The sequence below is a fragment of the Loxodonta africana genome, chromosome 1, assembly GCF_030014295.1.
Source record: "Loxodonta africana isolate mLoxAfr1 chromosome 1, mLoxAfr1.hap2, whole genome shotgun sequence".
Lineage (NCBI taxonomy): Eukaryota > Metazoa > Chordata > Mammalia > Proboscidea > Elephantidae > Loxodonta > Loxodonta africana.
In genome coordinates this window covers 34,985,145-35,008,434 of record NC_087342.1, presented here as the reverse complement: position 1 = coordinate 35,008,434, position 23,290 = coordinate 34,985,145, and the positions used below count along the sequence as shown (strand labels likewise).

At 40.8% G+C, this 23,290-nt stretch overlaps 1 protein-coding gene across 3 annotated transcripts in view; it reads right to left on the bottom strand.

Annotated features, from left to right (window-relative positions):
* Positions 1-3,763: 3,763 nt before the first annotated feature.
* Positions 3,764-23,290, bottom strand: part of PEX5L (peroxisomal biogenesis factor 5 like) — a 199,262-nt gene continuing 179,735 nt past the window's right edge. For all 3 annotated transcript variants that reach the window (XM_064279716.1, XM_064279725.1, XM_064279720.1), the window contains 6 exons: positions 21,372-21,515; positions 17,697-17,767; positions 12,580-12,777; positions 11,747-11,912; positions 11,212-11,369; positions 3,764-3,968 (listed from right to left, as the gene is read on the bottom strand). In XM_064279716.1, coding sequence (XP_064135786.1) covers positions 3,764-3,968; positions 11,212-11,369; positions 11,747-11,912; positions 12,580-12,777; positions 17,697-17,767; positions 21,372-21,515 — 942 coding nt within the window. The remainder of the gene's footprint in view (positions 3,969-11,211; positions 11,370-11,746; positions 11,913-12,579; positions 12,778-17,696; positions 17,768-21,371; positions 21,516-23,290) is intronic.

Here is a 23,290-nt window from a genome sequence, read left to right as displayed (position 1 = left end):
GAAGCCTCAGAAGGGAGCCAAGAACACCCTACTCTTTCAAATGGAAGGAGCAATTTAAACAACAATTTCAAGCCCAGAGGATGTCAAAAACAGTTCTGCCTATCATGGAACAAAACAAGACTAAAGGGGCTCGCCAGCCCTGGGGCAGGGACTGGAAGGCAGGAGGGAACAGGAAAGCTGGTAATGGGGAACCCAGGGTTGAGAAGGGAGAGTGCTTACATGTCGTGGAATTTGTTAACCAATGTCATGGAACAATGTGTGCACTAACTGATGAGAAACTATTTTGTTCTGTAAACTTTCACCTAAAGCACAATTAAAAAAAAAAAGAAAAAACAGTTCTGCCTAAAAAGTATGCTTGTACATTGGGAAAAAAACAAAACAACAATAAAACAAGAACCCAAAACTAATGTATACAATAAAGACGGCTCTAAAGTCTTACTACTTAATTTTTAGTGGTGCTCTGATTTCTGTGTACTTTTCAGTAACCATTTTTACTTAATATTATTAAAAAAATAATTGAAAAGTGCAACTCTTTCTCTTGGGCAATAATTCTGGACTTCCCGACAGGTAACGATTTATGAAAATCTTGGCTCTGACTTCCAGAAGAGCAGACAGGTCTGTCTTGAGGGGGGGTACATCCAGAGTGCCCCCTGGGGGCGAGGATGGTGAGACTTCGTCTCACGTACTTTGCACATGTTATGTGGAGGGACCGTCCCTGGTAGCGGACATCAAGGCTTGGTGGAGTGGAGTATCAGCGAAAAAGAGATAGAAACACAGTAGGATGGAGTGGTACAGTGGCTTCAACAATGGGCTCAAACATAGCAATGATTGTGAGGATGGCATGGACCAGGCTGTGTTTCGTTCTGTTGTACACAGGGTCTCTATGAGTTGGAACTAACTCGATGGCAGCTAATAACAACAAAATCTGAAGTGGGCAGCGTCCTTTGAATGAAATTGTCATACATGAACAAAGAATTTTTCCATCTTGTAAAGACTGGTTCCAGATTTCAATGTATCTCTAATAGAGTCTAACTCATAACTAAAAAAAAAAAAAAAAATCTTGGCTCTGATGGACGCGAGGTATGTCAGAAAAGGTCCTGCCAAATGCTCTGCAAATCACTGAATAATGGCAAGAAGAGAAATTCTTTTTTCTCCCCTGAGACAACTCCTTGGAGTTCGAACTTACTTTGTATTCCAATAGCAAAATAAAACTTGGGACACAAAAATTTGCTGCTGCTGCTTAGCAACAATCAAATTAAACCAAACTGTCCCATATTTACACTCTTCTCGGGCTTTAAATTGTTACTGATGTCAGGTGTGTGGAGCCAGGGAGGCTCCGAAAACAACATACCATTATTACTGTAAATTTAGCTGCTGGGAGAATAAGGAATGGTATGGCAAACAGCACACCTGTCATGTTCGTTTTGAATTCTTTCTTCTGAGGTTTCTAATGGATTATGATGGATGCAAATCAGCTGATGAGCTAGTGAACAGACAGGGATTCAGGGGAGGAAGGAACAGAGGGAGAATGGAGCATGTTCTATCAGGAACACTCAAGCAGGGAAATGCCCTGGGTGGGAGGCTGGTCCCAAGAGTCCTTCGCACACTGAGTTTCTAGGATTCTAAAATTCTAAAGAGCATTTTTGAAGATATTGTTGGGCTTTGCTTTGTTCCTGAGACTGTAGACCGTAAGGAGGCAAGCCAAGACTGGGTTGTTGGGTGCTGTCAAGCTGACTCATAGCGACCCCATGTGACAGAGTAGAATGGCCCCATAGGGTTTTCTAGGCTGTAATCTTTACAGGAGCAGATTGCCAGATCTTTTCTCCCGAGGAGCCACTGGGTGGGTTTGAACCACCAACCTTTTGGTTAAGCAGTTGAGCACTTAACCATTGTGCCACTATTGCCCAACTGTTAATGTCTTAAATGCCTTTGCTTCCTGCTGCCCAGCTGGGGGACACTTTGCCCAAGTGAACTTTGGCAAAGAATATCAAAACTTTGCACCCAGCACAGTGCCCTCGCCTTTGTTTTTATAAACCGTGTAAGCTGTATGTTAATTTAAGGGGTTTCTCTCCACCCATCCCCTGGTCACAGGGACTTCAAACGTCACAGAGAAAAGGAAGGCTACCTGCACCTGGAGCTCACTGTCTCAACACGTGCGCACCTTTCCCCCCAAGTAGAAGCTAATTTTCAGTCAATTGAACTGTCCTGGCCCAAATTTTTGTTTAGTAATTCAAATCATGACTTTAACCAGCTATTACTAACCAAAGGGCAGGAAGAAGAGGTAAGCATCAGACTACTTTGGGGAGGTTCTGGAGGAAGGAAGGTGACAAAGTGAAAGAGAATGGGAGCAACTTGCTAGAATCAGTCATGGGTAAAACTATTTTGGTCAGCATTTTGCAAACAATTCTTCTAATTTAAAAAACAAAAAATTAGATCCTTCAAAATAATCCCCAAGCCTCAAACAAACATCAAACACTCTGAAGAACCAAGTGGAATGTAGCCAATTAAATGAAATAGCACTGCTAACAGAAAATCCTTGATACTCGATCAACATTCAAAATAAAAGCCAAAGGGGCTTGCGTCGTTCATATGAAACCACCGAAATTCAGTGACATTCAGTTAGAAAACACTGATCTTTTACCACATAGAATGCAAAAGGGTGAGCAGCACAGATTATTATGGAGCTAAGAAAACATAATTTTTAGGGAAAATGTATTTATCAACTTTTTTTTTTTCTATAAGAAATATCATTTAAAATAGTAACAGTTGAAAAGGAATATTGGTGTGCAGAGCAGGCAGAAAGCCTGTAAATAGGACACTTAAGCAAGTTAATGTGAACTCAGTTGAAATCACAATGTCATCAGAATTCCTCCCTTCAGAGAACACATGACAAGACGGTACCTTGTCTCCTTGTCTAAGTTCATCCAGTCCCGGAATGTCTGGGAACAATACCTGTGTTGGACATATTTACACTCTGTGCCATGTCGACTTTAAGGGAAACACACCTTCAAAACCCTACACTATGAAAAACTATTTTCAGAAATTTTTATTTGGTCTATTGATCTAACAAGGCTGAGTTCTCAAATCTTTCGCTCCCAAGTTAAAAATTGGAGCAATGAAACAAAACTCCAGCAAGACATAAATGAGATATTAAAGTGCTTATATACATTCCCAGAAAAGTTTTGAGTGGGAACAGCAAGAATTTCTAGTGCAAAAACTGCTTTTGCCAGCAAAGCTCCATCTCTGGAATTATAGGGCTACAGCAGAAGTTAAAATTGGAACAGGTCTAAGCAACGCCTCTCATTAATATATGCATGCACCAATGGCTCAAACCATGCTCAATGCTGCAAAAGGGGAAACATCAGGTAACAGTTCAGCAACAGCCAGAATTCCACCATCCGAGGCAGTGCGTCCTCCACACGTCCAGGAACAAGTTCCTTAGAAGCGTCATCAGCTGCAACTGGGGACAAAAACCCGAAGAACTTGTTTCCAGCTGCTCACAGTTTGTGCAGAGTTCTCACACAGTCACTTTATCTCGTTTGTCTTGAGTCTTTCTGTTTTTCTTTCAAGCCCAACTTTATATACAACATTTTGTGCTTTTGGATCTGACCAGAAACCAGCATTGTCTGTAGGAATTCCCTTGGGTTATATGACCATGACCTTTTGAACATCTGATTTATCCTTTTTGAAATTCATAATAAAATAGTTTTGCATTTCTCAGGACAATTACACAGATGAGGGCTTCTTTTTTTCTTCTTTTCCTTCAAGGCTCCAAGTTAAAAGCTCTTAGGAGGACATCCAGGTCACCAAGATTAGCTGCCTGAAAGAGCTCTGGCTGGTCCATCAGAGACAGTGCAATTCTGAGAGCAGCCCAGATGTTCCCAGAAATTGCAGGATGAGGAACTTGCTGTTGATTTCTGCTCTTCCTTTGCAAACTGAGGGCAGTGAGAAAATTGCTGACCGCTTCTCTAAGGGGGTAGAAAACAGACATTTTAAAATGCAACTAATTTTGGAGGTAGCAAACTGGGGTGAGGGGGAGGATTAAGTGAGCTCTGGTGGCCCAGTGGTTAAAAGCTAGTCTGCTAACCAAAAGGTCGGCAGTTTGAATCCACCAGCTGCCCTCATAGGGTCGATATGAGTTGGAATTGACCCGACGGCAATGAGTTTGGTTTGGTTAAGAAGCCCTGGTGTGCAGTGGCTAAGTGTTTGCTGATAACCTAAAGATCAGCAGTTCAAACCCACCAACCTCTCCGTGGGAGAAAGATGTGCCAGTCTGCTTGCATAAAGATCACAGCCTTGTAAACCCTATGGGGCAGTTTTACTCTGTCCTGTAGGGTTGCTAGGGGTCAGAATCGACTCTACAGTAACGGGTTTGGTTTTTGTTTTTAAAAGTCCTAAATCACCTCTCTAGTGTTTTGGACAACTTGATGAACAATTTTCTGATTCTCTCATTGTTCTTTTATGAAAAATAACTGTGAAATATAGTGAAAGGAGAAAGAAAACAAGCTAATTTGTATTTTGGGAATATCACGTAGGAGAGGGGAGTACAATTAAAACCATTGCAAACTCAGTGAATGCATTTGATTTTCCCCTACCGCAGGGATGATGGGAAGACTTGATCCATTTGCAGATGTGATCTCTATGAAAGACAAGACAAAACAAAATCAGTTGCCATCGGGTTGATTCTGACTTACGGTGATCCCACGTGTGTCAAAGTAGAACTCCCCTTTATAGGGTTTTCAGTGGCTAATTTTTTGGAAGTAGATTGCCAGGACTTTGTTCAGAGGCACCGCTGGGTGGACTTGAACCTTCAACCTTTTGGTTAGTGCTTGCTATAAAAAAAAAACCCACTACCGTCGAGTCAATTCTGACTCATAGCGACCCTATAGGACAGGGTGGAACTACCCCCATGGAGCTCCCAAAGAGCACCTGGCAGATTTGAACTGCCAACCTCTTGGTTAGCAGCTGTAGCACTTAACCACTACACCACCAGGGTTTCCTAGTGCTTGCTGTAACTAGGGTTTAAGAGGAAGAATCTGGCCCTACTTCAAAAACAAAGTGGTCTAACTTTTCTTATTGGTGATAGAAATAGGGGAAGCAGCTGGGGTAGAGTTGAGTTTATTATCAGAGCACCTGGGTTTGAATCCATGCTGTTCAGTCGTAGGAAGGTTGCTTAGCTTCTCTAAGCCCCAGCTTCCCTGACTTCATATTAGAAGTAACAGAAGTCATTTTAAAACCTTGTTGAAAAGCAGTTAAGTCCATTTATGTGAAAGCTCTTATCATTAAGTTAGATCAGCAGTTCTCAACATGTGGTCTGGAGACCCCCAGGGATCTGGGTGGGCAAGATTAGTTTTATAATAATACCGAGCTGTCATTTGACCTCTCACCCTCATTCTCTCAGGTGCGTGTAGTTGCGTTTTCCAAAGGTAATACTATGTGTGATACCCCCAGGCTGAATGTAAAAGAAGACATGAAAATCTGTCTTCTATTAAACAAGATATGTTGTCAGGAGGGATCAGTCCCTGCAGAAGGACATCATGCTTGGCAGAGTACAGGGTCAGTGGAAAAGAGGAAGACCCTCAACGAGGTGGATTGACACAGTGGCTGCAACAATGAGCTCAAGCATAACAATAATTGTAAGGATGGCTCAGGACCAGGCAGTGTTTTGTTCTGTTGTGCATAGGGTCGCTATGAGTCAGAACCAACTCGACGGCACCTAACAACAACAACAACAATTAAATAAGATAGTAAAGAAATCTGCAAAAATATAAAACAATGACACTCTTCTCACTAAACTTTTTTTTTGTTTTGTAAAAGAATTATTTTTCATAAAAATATGTTACTTATGTTAACATGTAATGAGTACTTTTTTTAATGAATGTTTAAAAAATTTCTCAGTTTAAATGCAAATCAAAACTACAATGAGATTCTACCTCACTCCAACAAGGCTGGCATTAATCCAAAAAACACAAAATAATAAATGTTGGAGAGGCTGTGGAGAGATTGGAACACTTATACACTGCTGGTGGGAAGGTCAAATGGTACAATCACTTTGGAAATCGATTTGGTGCTTCCTTAAAAAGCTAGAAATAGAACTACCATATGATCCAGCAATCCCACTCCTTGGAATATATCCTAGAGAAATAAGAGCCTTTACACGAACAGATATATGCACACCCATGTTCATTGCAGCACTGTTTACAATAGGAAAAAGATGGAAGCAACCAAAGTGCCCATCAACAGATGAATGGATAAATAAATTATGGTATAATCACACAATGGAATACTATGCATCGATAAAGAACAATGATGAATCCATGAAACATTTCATAACATGGAGGAATCTGGAAGGTATTATGCTGAGTGAAATTACTCAGTTGCAAAAGGACAAATATTGTATCAGACCACTATTATAAGAACTGGAAAAATAGTATAAACAGAGAAGAAAATATTCTTTGATGGTTACAAGAGTGAGGAAGAAGGGAGGGAGAGGGGTTTTCGCTAACTAAATAGTAAAAAATAGTAGATAAGAACTATTTTAGGTGAAGGGAAAGACAATGTACAATACAGGAGAGGTCAGCACAGCTGGACTAAACCAAAAGCAAAGAAGCCCCCTGAATGAACTGAACACTTCGAAGGCCAGTATAGCAGGGGTGGGGGTTAAGGGACTATGGTTTCAGGGAACATCTAAGTCAATTAGTATAATAAGATCTGTTAAGAAAATATTCTGCATCCCACTTTGGAGAGTGGCGTCTGGGGTCTTAAATGCTGCAAGCAGCCATCTAAAAAAAAAGAGATGCATCAATTGGTCCCAACCCATCTGGACCAAAGGAGAATGAAGAACACCAAAGACACAAGGTAATTATGAGCCCAAGAGACAGAAGGGGCCATATAACCCAGAGACTACATCAGCCTGAGACTGGAAGAACTAGATGGTGCCTGGCTACAACTGATGACTGCCCTGACAGGGAACACAACAGAGAACCCCTGAGGGAGCAGGAGAGCAGTGGGATGCAGACCTCAAATTCTCATAAAAAGACCAGACTTAATGGTCTGACTGAGACTAGAAGGACCCCAGAGGTCATGGTCCCCAGACCTTCTGTTAGCTCAAGACAGGAACCAATCCCAAAGCCAACTCTTCAGACAGGGATTGGACTGGACTGTGGCATAGAAAATGATACTGGTGAAGAGTGAGCTTCATGGATCAAGTAGACACATGAGGCTGTATGGGCAGCTCCTGTCTGGAGGAGAGATGAGAAGGCAGAGGGGGTCAGAAGCTGGCCGAATGGACACGAAAAGAGAGAGTGGAAGGAAGAAGTGTGCTGTCTCATTAGAGGGAGGGCAGCTAGAGTATATTAGCAAGGTGTATATAAATTTTTGTATGAGAGATTGACTTGGTTTGTAAACTTTCACTTAAAGCACAATAAAAATTTTTTAAAAAGTAAAGAAATTTCTCAGTTTAATTTCTAAATATAATAATAAGTATCAGTAGATATAAAACAAAAAACCAAACCCACTGCCATCAAGTTGATTCCAACTCATAGCGACCCTATATGACAGAGTAGAACTGCCCCATAGAGTCTCCAAGAAGCGCCTGGTGGATTTCAACTGCCAACCTCTTGGTTAGCAGCCGTAGCACTTAACCACTATGCCACCAGGGTTTCCAGTAGATATAGCCCACATAAAAGGCCCAGGGATACTCAATAATTGTTAAGAGTGTAGAGGGGTCTTGAGAACAGAAAGTCTGAGAACTGCGAGGAGCTAGAGTCCTTCTAGCACCTTTAGTCCATGACTGTGCTCCCTGTATCCGTGTGCAGATGTACAGGCCAGTTCTGCCCTTTTCAGCACCCACTCGACGGCAGTGGGTTTTTTATGTCACCCCAAACCTGTATTATCTATCTGACAATCTGATTCTTGCCATCTTACTTTGCATCAGTTTTACTCTTCTCAAAAACTTTTCATACGCATGATCTCATTTAATCTTGCAAGGTAGCTATTAATGAAGCCAGTTGCCACTGAGTTGCTCTCAACTCAAGGCAATCGCATATATGTCAGAGCAGAACTATGCTCCTTAAGGTTTTCAGCGACTAACTTTTCAGAACTAGATCACCAGGTCTTTCTTCCGAGGTGCTTCTTCCGGGTGGATTAGAACCTCCAGCCTTTTGGTTAGCAGCTAACTCATTAACAGTTTGTATCACCCAAGAGTTCCTAGTTATTACTAAGCATCTGGTAAAAAAAACCTTGAAGAAAGTGAAGTTGGATTTATGATTCTAGGATTCTGATATTAGACATTTATTCACCTATATTGTTAGATTTGCCTATAAATAGAAGGCAATTGGGAAACGGTTGTAGCAACCTGAGCAATAGAATGAAGGAGTGATAACCGCCCATTCTTCTGGGTTTCTTGTATTCACCCAAAAGAGACAGATTTATAAAGAGATGTGGATAGGAAGTCTATGTTGGATGCTCTTTCTGGATCCCTCTTCACAGGGTGGAAGCTCAAATGTGACGATTGGGGTTCCTTTCATTACCTTGGGTGTGTAAGAACAATGGGGGAAGGAAGAGCTTGGAGGCCCCCTCCTGCCCCACCATGCTCCCATCCCGACAGTGTGAGACAGTGACCTCTGGAGATTAACAGAAAAGCCTGGCTAACCTCATCAGACAAACTCCAGGGCTTTTCATGAAGACGGTCTATGCCTGTTCCCTAACTTGTGAAGTATATATGTGTGTGAGCAGTTTTCAAATGTTTTGCACATGTATGTATGAATAGTTTTAAATTGTGTATACTGTTATGATTTATCAAAAATGCATTCATTTAAAAGCATTACTCTATAGTAGCTTTCCCTCTTCATACTAATATTAAAAATATTGCTATCAAAGGGGGTGGGGGCTGCTCTATGAAATTTTTTTCTTTTCATTAATAAGGGGTCCTTACTATTGACAAGGTTAAGTTCTACTCTGGAGCTCCTACTGACAAAGGTAACACTTTAAGCTACAACCAAGTTTCACACCAACAATTCTCTCTCATTATTTCAGCTGTATGCAGTACCAGGATCGGCTTGTCTTTGATTATCTGTAGAAAACGTGAGATGACAAACAGCAAGTGTTACGGCCATATACACAGACACCTGCAGTTCTTGAGGAAGGGGCCTTATCGAGGCTTGTTATTTCCAAAGCATGCCTTTAACTCCTTTTCAGAATTAATTTAAATGTTATGTCTCACTTGATGGTCTTTTTTTCTCAGGGAAAACACAAAATGCTATCACTTCACAAGAAGTGATAAACTGACATCTGACATGACAACATAAGACCCACAAAGCTGAATTGAGATGTTCTTCAGTAGTCAATTGATTGGGGTGGCCAGATTTTGTTGTTGTTGGTAGGTGCCGTCAAATTGGTTCCAACTCATAGCAACCCTATGTACAACACTGCCCGATCCTGCACCATCCTCACAATCATTGCTATGCTTGAGCCCATTGTTGCAGCTAGTGTGTAAGTTCATCTCATTGAGGGTCTTCCTCTCTTTCCTTGACCCTCTACTTTACCAAGTCCTTCTCCAGGGACTAGTCCTTCCTCATAACATGTCCAGAGTACCTGAGACAAAGTCTTGCCATCCTTGCTTCTAAGGAGCGTTCTGGCCAGATTTAGCAAATAAGAACAAGAGTATAGGACACCCACTTAAATTTAAATTTCAGATACACAGTGAACAATTTTTAGTATAAGTATGTTCCACACAATATTTGGGATATACTTGTACCAAAAAGTTACTTGTTTTTGAAGAAGACCAAAGACACACGGTAATTATGATACCAAAAACTTTATCTTTCTTTTGGATAACTGTATTGGTAAATCAGCTTTAGGAAATCTGAATTCTTGGTTGTGCTTTGCCAAAAACTGGCCCTGGGATCTTCTGAAGTTCATCATTTTGTCGTCCCCTTCCTTCCCCCTGCCCCCATGGCTCCTTTTTCCTTACCTGGGAAATGAAGAGTTAGATAGGGCAGTGGTTCTCAAATTGTTGACCTTGGGGGTGTTAAAAATCCAGACAATTTATCCCAACTCGGACCAACTGAATCCAAATATCTGGAGGAAAGTTCTAGAACCTACCCTTTAACAAGTTCCCCAGGGAATTCCTGCTGCCTAAAGCTTGAGAACTATTGAAACATAGGGTTACTGCTTAAACAAGCCTCAGAATCTGAATGTTCTACATTTAACCTTAAGAGAAGAAGTGTGATGGCTAATTTTATGTGTCAACTATGGTGCCCAGTTGTTTGGTCAAACACCAGTTGTTGCTATAAAGGTATTTACATGTGATTAACATTTAAATCAGTTGACCTCAAAGCTGACTACCCTCCACAATGTGGGTGGGCCTTATCCCATCAGCTGAAAACCTTAAAAGCAAAAGTGAGTTTTCCTGAGGGAGAAGGATTCTGCCTCAAGGCTGCACCATAGCCATCCTGCTGGAGTTTCCAGCCCACTGCCTAAATTATTTCAGACACAAGGCTGTTGGAGTTGCCAGCCTGTGGCCTGAATTATTGGGGCTTGTGAGCCTCCACAATCTTGTCAGCCGATTCTTTAAAATCAATTTCTCTCTCTCATATATACACACACACGCACGCACACACACATATATACACAGGAGTCCTTGGGTGGCACAAATAGTTAAGCATTAGACTACTAACAGAAAGGCCAGTGGTTCAGACCCCACCCAGAGATACCTTGGAAGTAAGGCCTAGTGATCTGTTTCTGAAAGGTCACAGTTTTGAAAACTCTACTCTGACATAGATGGGGTTGCCATGAGGTGGTACTGACTCAATGGCAACTAACAACAACATACACATACCTGTTGCTGTTGAATCGATTCCGACTCATAGTGACCCCATAGGACAGAGTAGAACTGTACCATAGCACTTCCAAGGAGTGGCTGGTGGATTCAAACTGCTGACCTTTTTTTGGTTAGCAGCCGAGCTCTTAACTACTGTGCCACCAGGGCTCCCACATGCATGTACACACACGTATATGCAGATATCCGTGTACATACCCCCTCCCCGCAAATATATATATCTTATTGGCTTTGTTTCTCAGGGAACCCTGCCTAATTCAAGGAGAAATCCTCCTACAAAGACAGGCATCTTTACTTGGACACCACCTTTCAGGTGATTTAGCCTCAGCCTTGAGCATGGCTCTCATTCTCAGCTTGTTGCCATACTTTACCTGTAGGCACCCAGATTGATGCAGCTTATTCCCAAGTTGTATCTGGACCGAATGAAGCCTGGCTGAAGCTCCAGGGCCCGAGTGTATGCCTCCACCGCCTCCTCACTACGGTCTCCATTCGCCAAGGTTGCCCCCAGACGGTTCCATAATGAATAGTCCTGATGACAAAAATAGAGCTGTCTACACCCAGTACAACTCACAAAGGCAGAGCAACCTCATGCTTCCCCACGGGGGAAGGAAGGTGATGAAAAATTTACCCAAATACTCATGACTTACCCCAAAATCTTAACAGACAACTTTGTGAAATGACTTCTGTTCAGTAAACAATGGCCACCCTCTGATGCTGGCACGCAATTAATGCTTTTATTTTAGGTGTTTAAATATTAACGCCAAAGAAGCATATCAGTAAGACTTATCGCTTTAAACCACTGGAAGCAGGGAAATAAAGAAAGTGCAGCAGAAAAGTAGTGAGTGTAGCCTGTGAAACTTACTTTTGATTGAGAACCTTGTGGTTTCTCGTTGTGTATGCACTTACCTCTGGCCGAACAGTTAAGGCAGCGTTAAATGCATCTATTGCTCTGTTAAATTCTCCGCTCAGGTGGAACAGTACCCCCAGACCTGTCTGTAGGTCTGGGTCAATTAGATCTCCATTTTGGTGGGCAGCTTCCAGGTATAATTCCTTCACTCCTTCCAGAACAGAGCTATAAGGGACAACACTAGATTTGTGATGCAAATCGTCCGAACAGAAATTATTTTTTTTTTGTTCTCTATTCTAAGCAGTTTCTCTTTATCACAGATTGGAAAAAGCTTGCTGAAAACAGCTTAATGAAAGGACTGTCAGCACTGAATGTTGGAAATACCCGCTGATTTTGTCAAACACAGATACAGGCTGAGTAAGGTCTTCACAAGAGAGTTCCACTGACCTATGAGTGCCGATGTAGAAAACCCCACGGCTCAGTTCCCCAAGGCCCTAGTGAGAAATGATTTAGCATCATGATTTATTGCTGATAGAAACAAAGTTCCTAGAGGATAGCGCCTCCATTTTTCCCTATTTCCTAATTCCCGCAACTTGGAGCATTGCACTCATTGTAATTTATTTGAGGTGAATTACATGTCTGAAGCATCTGGCTTTAAAATACGGTGCTGAGATGTGTCTGTGAGTGTCCACAATGTAGGTCATGTGTTGAAAGGTTGGCCCTGGTCTCAGTGATCAGTCTTTAATTGGAGCTACTCTCCCAGCACAACAATGTCCTACAGACCATTCTGGAGTGGGTGGTGGTGGTGGGCATCTGAGGCTCATTAACTATCTGTAAGGTAATAAACTGTGTATACGGGTGTTTACCATCAGCTGTAATATGAGAAGGATACCTATCAACTGGGGACTTAGACATCTGCCGGGTGAGGCCTGGAGATCCCTTCTTGCTCTTCACAAGGTATTTGTACTTTGGATTTTGCTTAATCCAGTTCTTGAGAGCTTCACAGGCATCCTGCTGATGGCCCGTGTTGGTGTAACTTACGGCCAAAGCCATCGAAGCTTTCAAGTTGTTGGGCTGTAATTCTAAGCACCTGAAAGAAGGGAAAATGAAAAAAAAAAAAAAAGTCAATTTCAGATTTTTTTCCAGCAGAGTCCAATAGTTCTTTAGAAATTTTGAGGTCTTTATCAATTAACAGTGCAAACACACTGGAAAACAACATACTTATCTGCAGGAAAATTGGAAACTAAGCAGATTTTTTAAAAAAAAGTAATTTTTATTGTGCTTTAAGTGAAAGTTTACAAATCAAGTCGGTCTCTCACACAAAAACCCATATATCCCTTGCTACACACTCCCAATTACTCTCCCCGTCATGAGACACCCTGCTCTCTCCCTCCACTCTCTCTTTTCGTGTCCTTTTCTCCAGCTTCTAGCCCCCTCCACCCTCTCCATTCCCCTCCAGGCAGGAGATGCCAACATAGTCTCAAATGTCCATCTGATCCAAGAAGCTCACTCCTCACCAGCATCCCTCTCCAACCCATTGTCCAGTCCAATCCATGTCTGAAGAGTTGGCTTCGGGAATGGTTCCCGTCCTGGGCCAACAGAAGGTCTGGGGGCCATGACCAGTGGGGTCCTTCCAGTCTCAGTCAGACCATTAAGTCTGGTCTTATCAGAATTTGGGGTCTGCATCCCACTGCTCTCCTGCTCCCTCAGGGGTTCTCTGTTGTGTTCCCTGTCAGGGCAGTCATCGGTTTTAGCCGGGCACCATCTAGTTCTTCTGGTCTCAGGATGATGTAGTTGCTGGTTCATGTGGCCCTTTCTGTCTCTTGGGCTTGTAATCACCTTGTGTCCTTGGTGTTTTTCATTCTCCTTTGATCCAGGTGGATTGAGACCAATTGATGCATCTTAGATGGCTGCTTGCTAGCATTTAAGACCCCAGATGCCACTCTTCAAAGTGGGATGCAGAATGTTTTCTTAATAGATTTTATTATGCCAATTGACTTAGATGTCCCCTGAAACCATGGTCCCCAGACCCCTACCCCTGCTATGCTGGCCTTTGAAGCATTCAGTTTATTCAGGAATCTTCTTTGCTTTTGGTTTAGTCCAATTGTGCTGAGCTCCCCTGTATTGTGTGCTGTCTTTCCCTTCACCTAAAGTAGTTCTTATCTACTATCTAATTAGTGAGTATTCCCCCACCTTCCCTCCCTCCCGCCTCTCATAACCACAAAAGAATGTTTTCTTCTCAGTTTAAACTATTTCTCAAGTTCTTATAATAGTGGTCTTATACAACATTTGTCCTTTTGCAACTGACTAATTTCACTCAGCATAATGCCTTCCAGGTTCCTCCATGTTATGAAATGTTTCACAGGTTCCTCACTGTTCTTTATCAATGTGTAGTATTCCATTGTATGAATATACCATAATTTATTTATTCATTTATCCGTTGATGGGCACGTTGGTTGCTTTCATCTTTTTCCTATTGTAAACAGTGCTGCAATGAACATGGGTGTGCATATATCTGTTTGTGTGTAAAAAGGCTCTTATTTTTCTAGGATGTATTCCAAGGAGTGGGTTTGCTGGATCGTATGGTAGTTCTATTTCTAGATTTTTAAGGAAGCGCCAAATTGATTTCCAAAGTGGTTGTACCATTTTACATTCCCACCAGCAGTGTATAAGTGTTCCAATCTCTCCACAGCCTCTCCAACATTTATTATTTTGTGTTTTTTGGATTAGTGCCAGCCTTGTTCTCATTGTAGTTTTGATCTGCATTTCTCTAATGGCTAATGATCATGAACATTTCCTCATATATCTGATAACTACCTGAATGTCTTCTTTAGTGAAGTGTCTATTCATATCTTTTGCCCATTTTTTAATTGGGTTATTTGTCTTTTTGCAGTTGAGTTTTTGTAGTATCATGTAGATTTTAGAGATCAGGCACTGATCAGAAATGTCATAGCTAAAAACTTCCTCCCAGTCTGTAGGTAGTCTTTTTACTCTTTTGGTGAAGTCTTTGGACGAGCGTGTTTGATTTTTAGGAGCTCCCAGTTATCTAGTTTTTCTTCTACGTTCTTTATAATGTTTTCTATACTGTTTATGCCATGTATTAGGGCTCCTAATGTCGTCCCTATTTTTTCTTCCATGATCTTTATCATTTTAGATTTTATATTTAGGTCTTTGATCCATTTTGAGTTAGTTTTTGTGCATGGAGTGAGGTATGGGTCTTGTTTCATTTCTTTGCAGATGGATATACAGGTATGCCAGCACCATTTGTTAAAAAGGCTGTCTTTTACCCATTTAACTGTTTTGGGGCCTTTGTCAAATATCAACTGCTCATATGTGGATGGACTGATGTCTGGATTCTCAATTCTGTTCCATTGGTCCATGCATCTGTTGTTGTACCAGTACCAGGCTGTTTTGACTACTGTGGTGGTATAATAAGTTCTAAAATCAGGTAAAGTAAGACCTCCCACTTTGTTCTTCTTTTTCAGTAATGCCTTATTTTTCCGGAGCCTCTTTCCCTTCCATATAAAATTGGTGATTTGTTTCTCCATCTCATTAAAGAATGTCCTTGGGATTTGGATCAGAATTGCATTAAGTGTATAGATCGCTTTTGGCAGAATAGACATTTTTATAATGTTAAGTCTTCCTATCCAAGAGCAAGGTATGTTCTTCCACTTATGTAAGTCTCTTTTGGTTTCTTGCAGAAGTGTACTGTAGTTTTCTTTGTATAAGTCTTTTACATCTCTGGTGAGATTTATTCCCAAGTATTTTATCTTCTTGGGGGCTACTGGAAATGGCATTGATTTAGTGATTTCCTCTTCGATGTTCTTTTTGTTGGTGTAGAAGAATCCACCTGATTTTTGTATGTTTATCTTATATCCTGACACTCTGCTGAACTCTTCTATTAGTTTCAGTAGTTTTCTGGAGGATTCCTTAGGGTTTTCTGTGTATAAGATCATGTCATCTGCAAATAGAGATACTTTTACTTCTTCCTTGCCAATCTGGATGCCCTTTATTTCTTTATCTAGCCTAATTGCTCTGGCTAGGACTTCCAGCATAGGTTTTTAGAATAGGTAAAACTCATCCTGATGACTGCAGGTTAAAACCAAAAACCAAACCTGTTGCCATCAAATTGATTCTGACTCATAGCGACCCTATAGGACAGAGTAGAATTGCCCCATAGAGTTTCCAAGGAGTGCCTGGTGGATTTGAACTGCCGATATTTGGGTCAGCAGTTGTAGCTCTTAAGGTCATTTTAATTAACAGTTTTTAAACTGTAAGCTCTATAAAATGCGGCTCATCCCTTTACACCATTGATTTCAATTCTGCTGTATTACCACCATTAGAAATGTAGCCAGCCCTAAAGCAAACTGAGTTGAACTGAACTTGGATATTCAGAGAGGAAAGGTTGTACAGAGCACTGTTTCACAAAGGGTGGGGATATTCCCATGTTTCCAGACTACTGATGCATTTCCAGGAGGCACAGGTTCCTGCTTCTCCTCATGCTACCCTACTGGCCTCTAGCCAGGGCCCTCAAACCTTGGCGCATACTCAAATCATCTGGGGATCTTGTTAGATGCAGATTCTGATACAGTCAGCCTGGGCTGGGGCCCTGGCTGTGCAGGTCCAACAAACCCGCAGGTGAAGATGACGCTGCTGTTCTGTGGATAATGTTTTGAGGAGCAAGCCTTGGACAGTACTTAGTGTCTCCCTAGGATGGTCCCAATGTCCCAGAAACTTCTTGGCACCTGCCAGAGAAGTTCTCAACCGTGGATGCATGTTAGAAATACTTGAGAGAGTTTTAAAAGATACTGAAGCTTAGATCTCATCCCGACCAATTAAATAAGACCTCTGGGGGGGGGCCCAGGCATTTCTTTTTTTTAAGTGATTCTGTTGCACATGTATAAGCAGGGTTAAGAACTGCCAACTCAGAGTTCCAGATTGGAGCTGGGTTAAGTGGGGTTAAGTCCTATCTCTGTTATGTCCTGCTTTCCCTAATTCCAATTCTCTCATCTATAGGAAACTGGAAACCCTAGTGGTGTAGTGGTTAAGAGCTACGGCTGGTAACCAAAAGTTCGAATCCACAAGGTGCGCCTTGGAAACCGTATGGGGCAGTTCTACTCTGCCCTATAGGGTCGCTGTGAGTTGGAACTGACTCACTGGCAAGGGGTTTGGTTTGTTTTTTTGTACAGGAAATGGGTCTGAAGGCAGGACAGTACCCCAGGCACCACTACACCATCAAACACAAAAAGAAACCTGAGATATAGGATTCTAGAATTGCAAAACCCCAGAACTCTTAGATTTTAAGAAAGCAAAACCAGGATTAAGATATATACACACACACACACACACACGTACATACATACATATACACACACGTGCATATAAAATACACATATGGGTATAATACACACATGCACACGCATACACAATTTCTTCCTAAAGCATTATATTAAAAGTACTTGCAAGAAAATGCAGGGAAAGTAGGGGCTCCAGTCAAGTAAGGTCTGATGCTAGCCCTCCCTGCCTACCACCCCCAAGGGAAAAAAAGTACCCTGGACCTTCAGTAAGGGGCCCAGGAGTTAGTCTTTCTCCTCTAGATTTTCTCATTTAGCTCCTTATCTTAGAAACTAAAGACACAAGGAGCTAAATTACATCATGATTATTTTGAGTATTATTGTTTTAGATGTTGAAAAAGGCTAGAAAGTTAAAAAGGAACTGTTTCATTCAATGAGTCTATTTTTTGACTGCTTTTGACATACACATTCTTTGGTGCCAATGAACGTCAATTGATCTGGAGAGGCATAACACTGCAATTTAGGAGAATTATTTCTTCGTAAGTTCTTGTTTTCCAGACCTAAATGTAAGTGATAGGTGACAGACATCTCAGCACTTTTTCTGGTCAGTTTCTTTGCAATGTACTTAAATAAAAGTCAAAAGGCAAGTCTGAAACACAAGAAGTCCATTAACAAGCGTCCACCAGGCCCACAATATTGCACTTAGCTCGTCTACCTCTGCAGGGCGACAATAGCCGCTTGCTCATTTTCATTCTCAGCCTGGGTTATCCCAAGGAACTGCCAAGCCTGCAAGAAACAACAGATGTCAGCGATGGAAGGGGCAGCAGAAGTAGTCACATGCTTGAGTTGATTTGTTTCCCTTTGATAGGTGGCCCCATGTAGAGTGACCTGACTCAGACGTGACAGTCACGTAAAAGGGGCAAATGTCACAACCATTTCTTCATGCAGACTCTCTTGTGACTTCTGGGTCAAGTTCTTCGGTCATTGTTCCCAAACTCTCACAGTATTGATTCTCTCCTGTGACCCAGTGTTATGGAAACTTTTGAGTTTCTGAGATTTTATGATATTAGATACCTTAAAACTAGAAGATAAATACATAAAATTACACACTTGTGAGGAAAGGAGTGGAAAAATAACCCAGAAACGTAGCCTAAAACCTACGATAAGGAATCCCAAGATGTACAAAAGGAAATGAAATGGATAAAATGAAAACCAGTTAGAGGAAATTTAGGAACTAGGGAAAACAGAACAAAACAAAAATCCCACAGCATGTTCACAGTTATAATTACTGTTAAAATGTTTAAAACACATATAAAATGCAATCATAATGTGTAATTTTATAGACTACACTTTATATTGTATCATAAGCACTTTTCCACATTTTTAAAAAATCCTTCTACTTTTAGTTTTTAATTTTGTTAAATGAATATCCCATTATTTACTCAACCAAAAGGTTGTGTTCAACCCTTTGCTATTGCAAATAATGTGATGAACATCTTCAAGCAGATAACTTTTTTCATATCTAGAACAAAAGTAGTTTTTTTTTAATATGGAAAATTTCTACTTAAATACTTATGAGAATGCTAATTATCACACGTTCACAAGAGTAATACAGAGCAAAACCTCTCATTACACACAGTGGTTCTCAAATTTGCAAGGGGCTTGGGCTATATCAGAGTTCTAGTGATTTACAAATGTTTGAAAAAGATATGGAAAGTGCATAACTCTCCCAGTCTTGAGAGTCAATGCTGTAGAGGCTTTAAGACAAAAATATAGGAAAACACAGAGTCGGCTTAAGAAGCCATTATGATTGTGTTGGCTTTCTCCCTCAGGAGTTATTATCACATATACCATACAAACTCATAAAAAATGTTCAGTATCGGCACTACCCAATGTGGAAGGCTTAGCCACGTCTCTGGGTTTAGAATTCCACCTCATTTTGGAGCCCAAACTCAAAAGGCTGTTGAGTACTAGAAATGTGGCTAAGTGTGATTGAGGAACTAAAGTTTTAATTTTTCTTAATTTAAATTTAAATTACCACATGTGCCAGGGGCTACCATACCAGACAGTATTTTAGAAAGTACTTGCACTGCTATACTACTTAGAAAGTACAATTTTTTTTTTTTCCCTTAAAAGTGAATTTTGCCTAATGGGCGCTGAGTTTCTGTAAAGGGTGATGAAAACATTTGAAAATGGGGAGTGGTAATGGCTGCCCAACATGGTGACTGGAATTAATGTCACTGGGTCATATACTTAAAAATTGTTAGAATGGCACATATTTTGTTACACATATTTTACCACAATAAAATTGAAACAGTAAAAAAAAAAATACTGATTATACCCCCCCAGAATATTGGTGTTTCTTTTTAATCGTTCGAATATACGCAGAGTAGCCTCTATATTGAGTGCACCTTCCATACGTTGTAGAATGCGTCTTAAGAAAAGATTGATGAAGCAGTCTTTGTCTGGGGATGTTTTCCCAGCCTTTGGACATGGTGTCATTTTTCACTGTTCATACAACATCCATTGTCTTAGCCTTGAGTTTTCCACAGATTTGGAAGGTCTGGGTTCTTGCTTTGATCCACTAAGTGCCCTAATATTCTCATTTATGAATCTGAGATAACAACATATATTTCTTTTATCTCCCAGGGTTGCTGTGGCAAATGATACATGAAAATATCTTGTAAAACACATAGTATTTATAAATGTAAAGTGACATGATTTTTTTTTGGGGGGGTGGTATGTAGTTTTATGTTAGTACGGTGATTTTCTCTTCTACAATGATGCATGCGTATTTTTTTAAAATTACAATATTTTGTTTTAGAATTCCATCTCTCAGTTCAATCTCATTTCTCTGTAAACCATTTGACTAACGAGATACTGGAGATTTTAACTAGTACTCAGAGTCTTTCTAGACAAGCTAAGTGCAACCAGTAAAAATGATTGTTGTTGTTGTTAGTTGCCATGAGTGAATTCCAACTCATAGTGACCCCATGTAGCAATGTAGAACTGCCCCACAGGGTTTTCTGGACTGTAATCTTTACAGGAGCAGATCTCCAAGGTCTTTCTTATGTGGGGTGCTTGGTGGGTTCGAGCCACTTAACCATTTGCACCTCTAGGGCTCCTTTACCAACAAGAATAATGAAGATTAAATACTGACGTGCCAGGTACTTAGCTGAGCACTTTATCTGTATGAACTGATGTAATCCTCACAATGCCCAATGAGATAGTTACTATTCTCATGATCTCCATTTTACAGATGAGAAAACTAAAGCTTATCCAGTTTAAATAACTTAGAGGTCACACATAGACAGCAGGGTACTGCAGGGATTTGAATCCACACAGTTAGGGGATAGCAGACTAGAGGCTTAACCACTATTCTACACTGCCTTCTCAGCATTGTATATACCCATCCCTAAAATTTCTTCAAATTCCTCTGGGAATATTCCTTATAAGATGATCCCTAAAGTTTAGTCACGAACTAAAAAAGAGGGCTTCATCCTACCCCTATCCTGTTACAGCCTTCCTGGGTTTCTACTAAGACCTCTTTGTTGCTGTCCCAGCCTAGGGAAAAAGTTGCATCTTCTAAGATGTTCATCAAATCATGTCTCTCTCCTGAGCAGGGTCCTCTGTTATTCCCACAGTGCTGAGGATGAAGTCCAAACCATTGCCTCCTCTCCCGCTTTCTCGTCTTCCCTCTTCTTCCTGACTCCATGCCCCTCTACCTGCCCCACATACCGTTCCTTTTTAACAAGTTGACTCCATTGGCCTCCACGCCAAAGACAAAAAAAAAAAAAAGCTGCTTTTTCTGTTGTTTGTAACCCTCTCTCAGTCTTCAAGTTCAGGTTTGGACTCTCTCCTGGAAAAGACTGGGTGGGAGCTGTACCACTCCAACATAGCCCTCACCACTGCATCAATTGATTCACTCGTCCCCCAGAGAGATTATACATATGTCTTTTCAACTTTTCCATTGTTCCAGCCCTTCAATTTTTAAGCCAGTGCCTGGCAGAATTCTTGGGACCTAGTTTGTGCTTGATAAATGTCGAGTAAGTCAAGAGTGATATATGGCATGGCTCTAGACCCAGAAAAAAACAATATACTGCCCCTTGAAAACCACTGGTGAGCTTCCAGGTTGACAAATTCAATTGTCCAGTCCTTGTACCCACCCTCTGTTTTGGGACACCGTACATAGTGCAGGTTTGGTTAGAAAATAAGTACCTATTTGTAACTTTCAAACAAATATCATCCTAAACCAGGCTAATCATTGTGGGAACCTTTACTTGATTAAAGTGCTTAAGGCTATTGCTGCCCCCAGCAGAGCTCGGTGTCATCCTCTGGTCCCCCCAACCCCCGTTAGCTCACGTGGCCACTAATGGAAGGGGAAGGGCACCTCTGCATCTCCAGGGTCCTGAAGAATCGCTGCCTCCATGAACAGGATGGTGACTGGCAGGTCACCTTCCTTCAGCCTTTTTAAGCCTTCTTCAAATGCTCCAGGCCAGTCCTTGAAGGGGTTTTCAGTGTGAAAGTAATATCCCTACAACACAGAGAAGGGCCAATACGTGATCTGCTCATCAACGTATCTCTTCATTCTTACATTCAGTGAGTTCTCTTAAGAAATTACTGCTTGTTTCTTATTATGAATGTATTCACATTCTCATTGTAACAAGTTAAAATAACATCAATAAGAGACCAAAGGTACCCATAATGCCACAGCCTAACATCATTTTGAATATTTTGGGGTTTGTTTTCCTTTTGATATTTCTTTCTTTTTGTTTTAACCATCCCCCCCAAGATATTTAGAATACTGAATAATGCATTTATTTTGTTTCTCAAACTTTTTTAAAACTTCTGTCCCCCACAAGAAGACTTTTCAGATATATTTTCCTAAGTGCTCCCCACCCCTGCCCCTGACAGGTTCATACCACAGATATGCTGTAGTCTGTTTATGCACTGTGGTCCTTTCGGGAGCTAAGGTTTTCTTCATGCTCCCACAAGAACCAACTTTGGCTCCATTGCAAGTGATACTGCCCCATTGAGAATGCATGTTTTAAAGTTATAGATATTCTCTTTATCTCAAAAAATTAAATAATAATACAGAATGCACAAATAATCTTTTACTATTTTTTCTATGAGCATATAAATTAAATTAGTTCATGCTACATACACAATTTTGTAGCTTAAGTCCCACTTAGTTTTATATTGGGAGTATTTTCCTAGGTTAATAAAATTATTTATATGGATATGCTAAAATCTATTTAACCAATCCTCTATTAAAGGACATTTAGGTTACTTCCAATTTTTTGCTGTCTTAAATAAAGCTACAGTGAAAGCCTCAGGCTCAAATTTTGTCTGCATTTGATTAGCACCTTAGGGTAGACATCTGGAGAGATTTATTAGTCCAAGTTATCGTGTGAACTGTTCTCAGGCCCTTGATCCATGTAGTTGAATTATTGTTGAGAAAGTTTGTCCCAGTCTACACTCTCACCAGAAGCATATGAAAGATTATCTGTTTCAACCCTACCAGCACAGGTTATCATACAATTCTTCTAATTTGATGGATACAAAGAAGCTAGTCATTTTATGATGTTACTAAAGTTTTAAAATACAGCTGAGTAGAGACCTTCATTCTCCATAGGTGCTTAAAACCACTGCCATCTGATCCTGTAGGACAGAGTAGAAGTGCCCCAAAGGGTTTCCAAGGTGGATTCAAACTGCTGACCTTTTGGTTAGCATCCATAGCTCACCGTAGCTCCTAACCACTGCACCACCAGGGCTCCCCATAGGTGCTTAGAAAGACAAAACCCCTTATTGAAAGTTGCAGGTTATAAGCAGCTTGTGTGGTGGTGGTGAGGATGTAGGGGCTGGGGTGTGAGGGGCTAAGGGCTCCCACTAACCCTCAGGTGTTTGCATGACAGTCCAGTTGGACAACCTTATCAAAGTTCTCTTTTCACTTACCTTTGATTTCTTTATGCAAAGGACAGTTACTTAAAAAAAAAAAATTATTGTAGTAAGCATATAACAAAACATCTATTGATGCAATATTTTTTATGTCTATAATTCAGTGACATTAATTACATTCATCAGGTTGTACAACCATCATCACTATCCGTTTCCAAATTTTTCAGTCACCCTTAATAGAAACTCAGTGCCCACCTAAGCAATGACTCCTTTTTCCCTCTTCTTCACACCTCGGTAACCACTAATGAACTTTGGTCTCTAAACATTCACCTATTGTAGATATTTCATATAGATGGGATTATGCAGTATTTGTCTTTTTGTGACTGACTTATTGACTGACAATTATTTTTA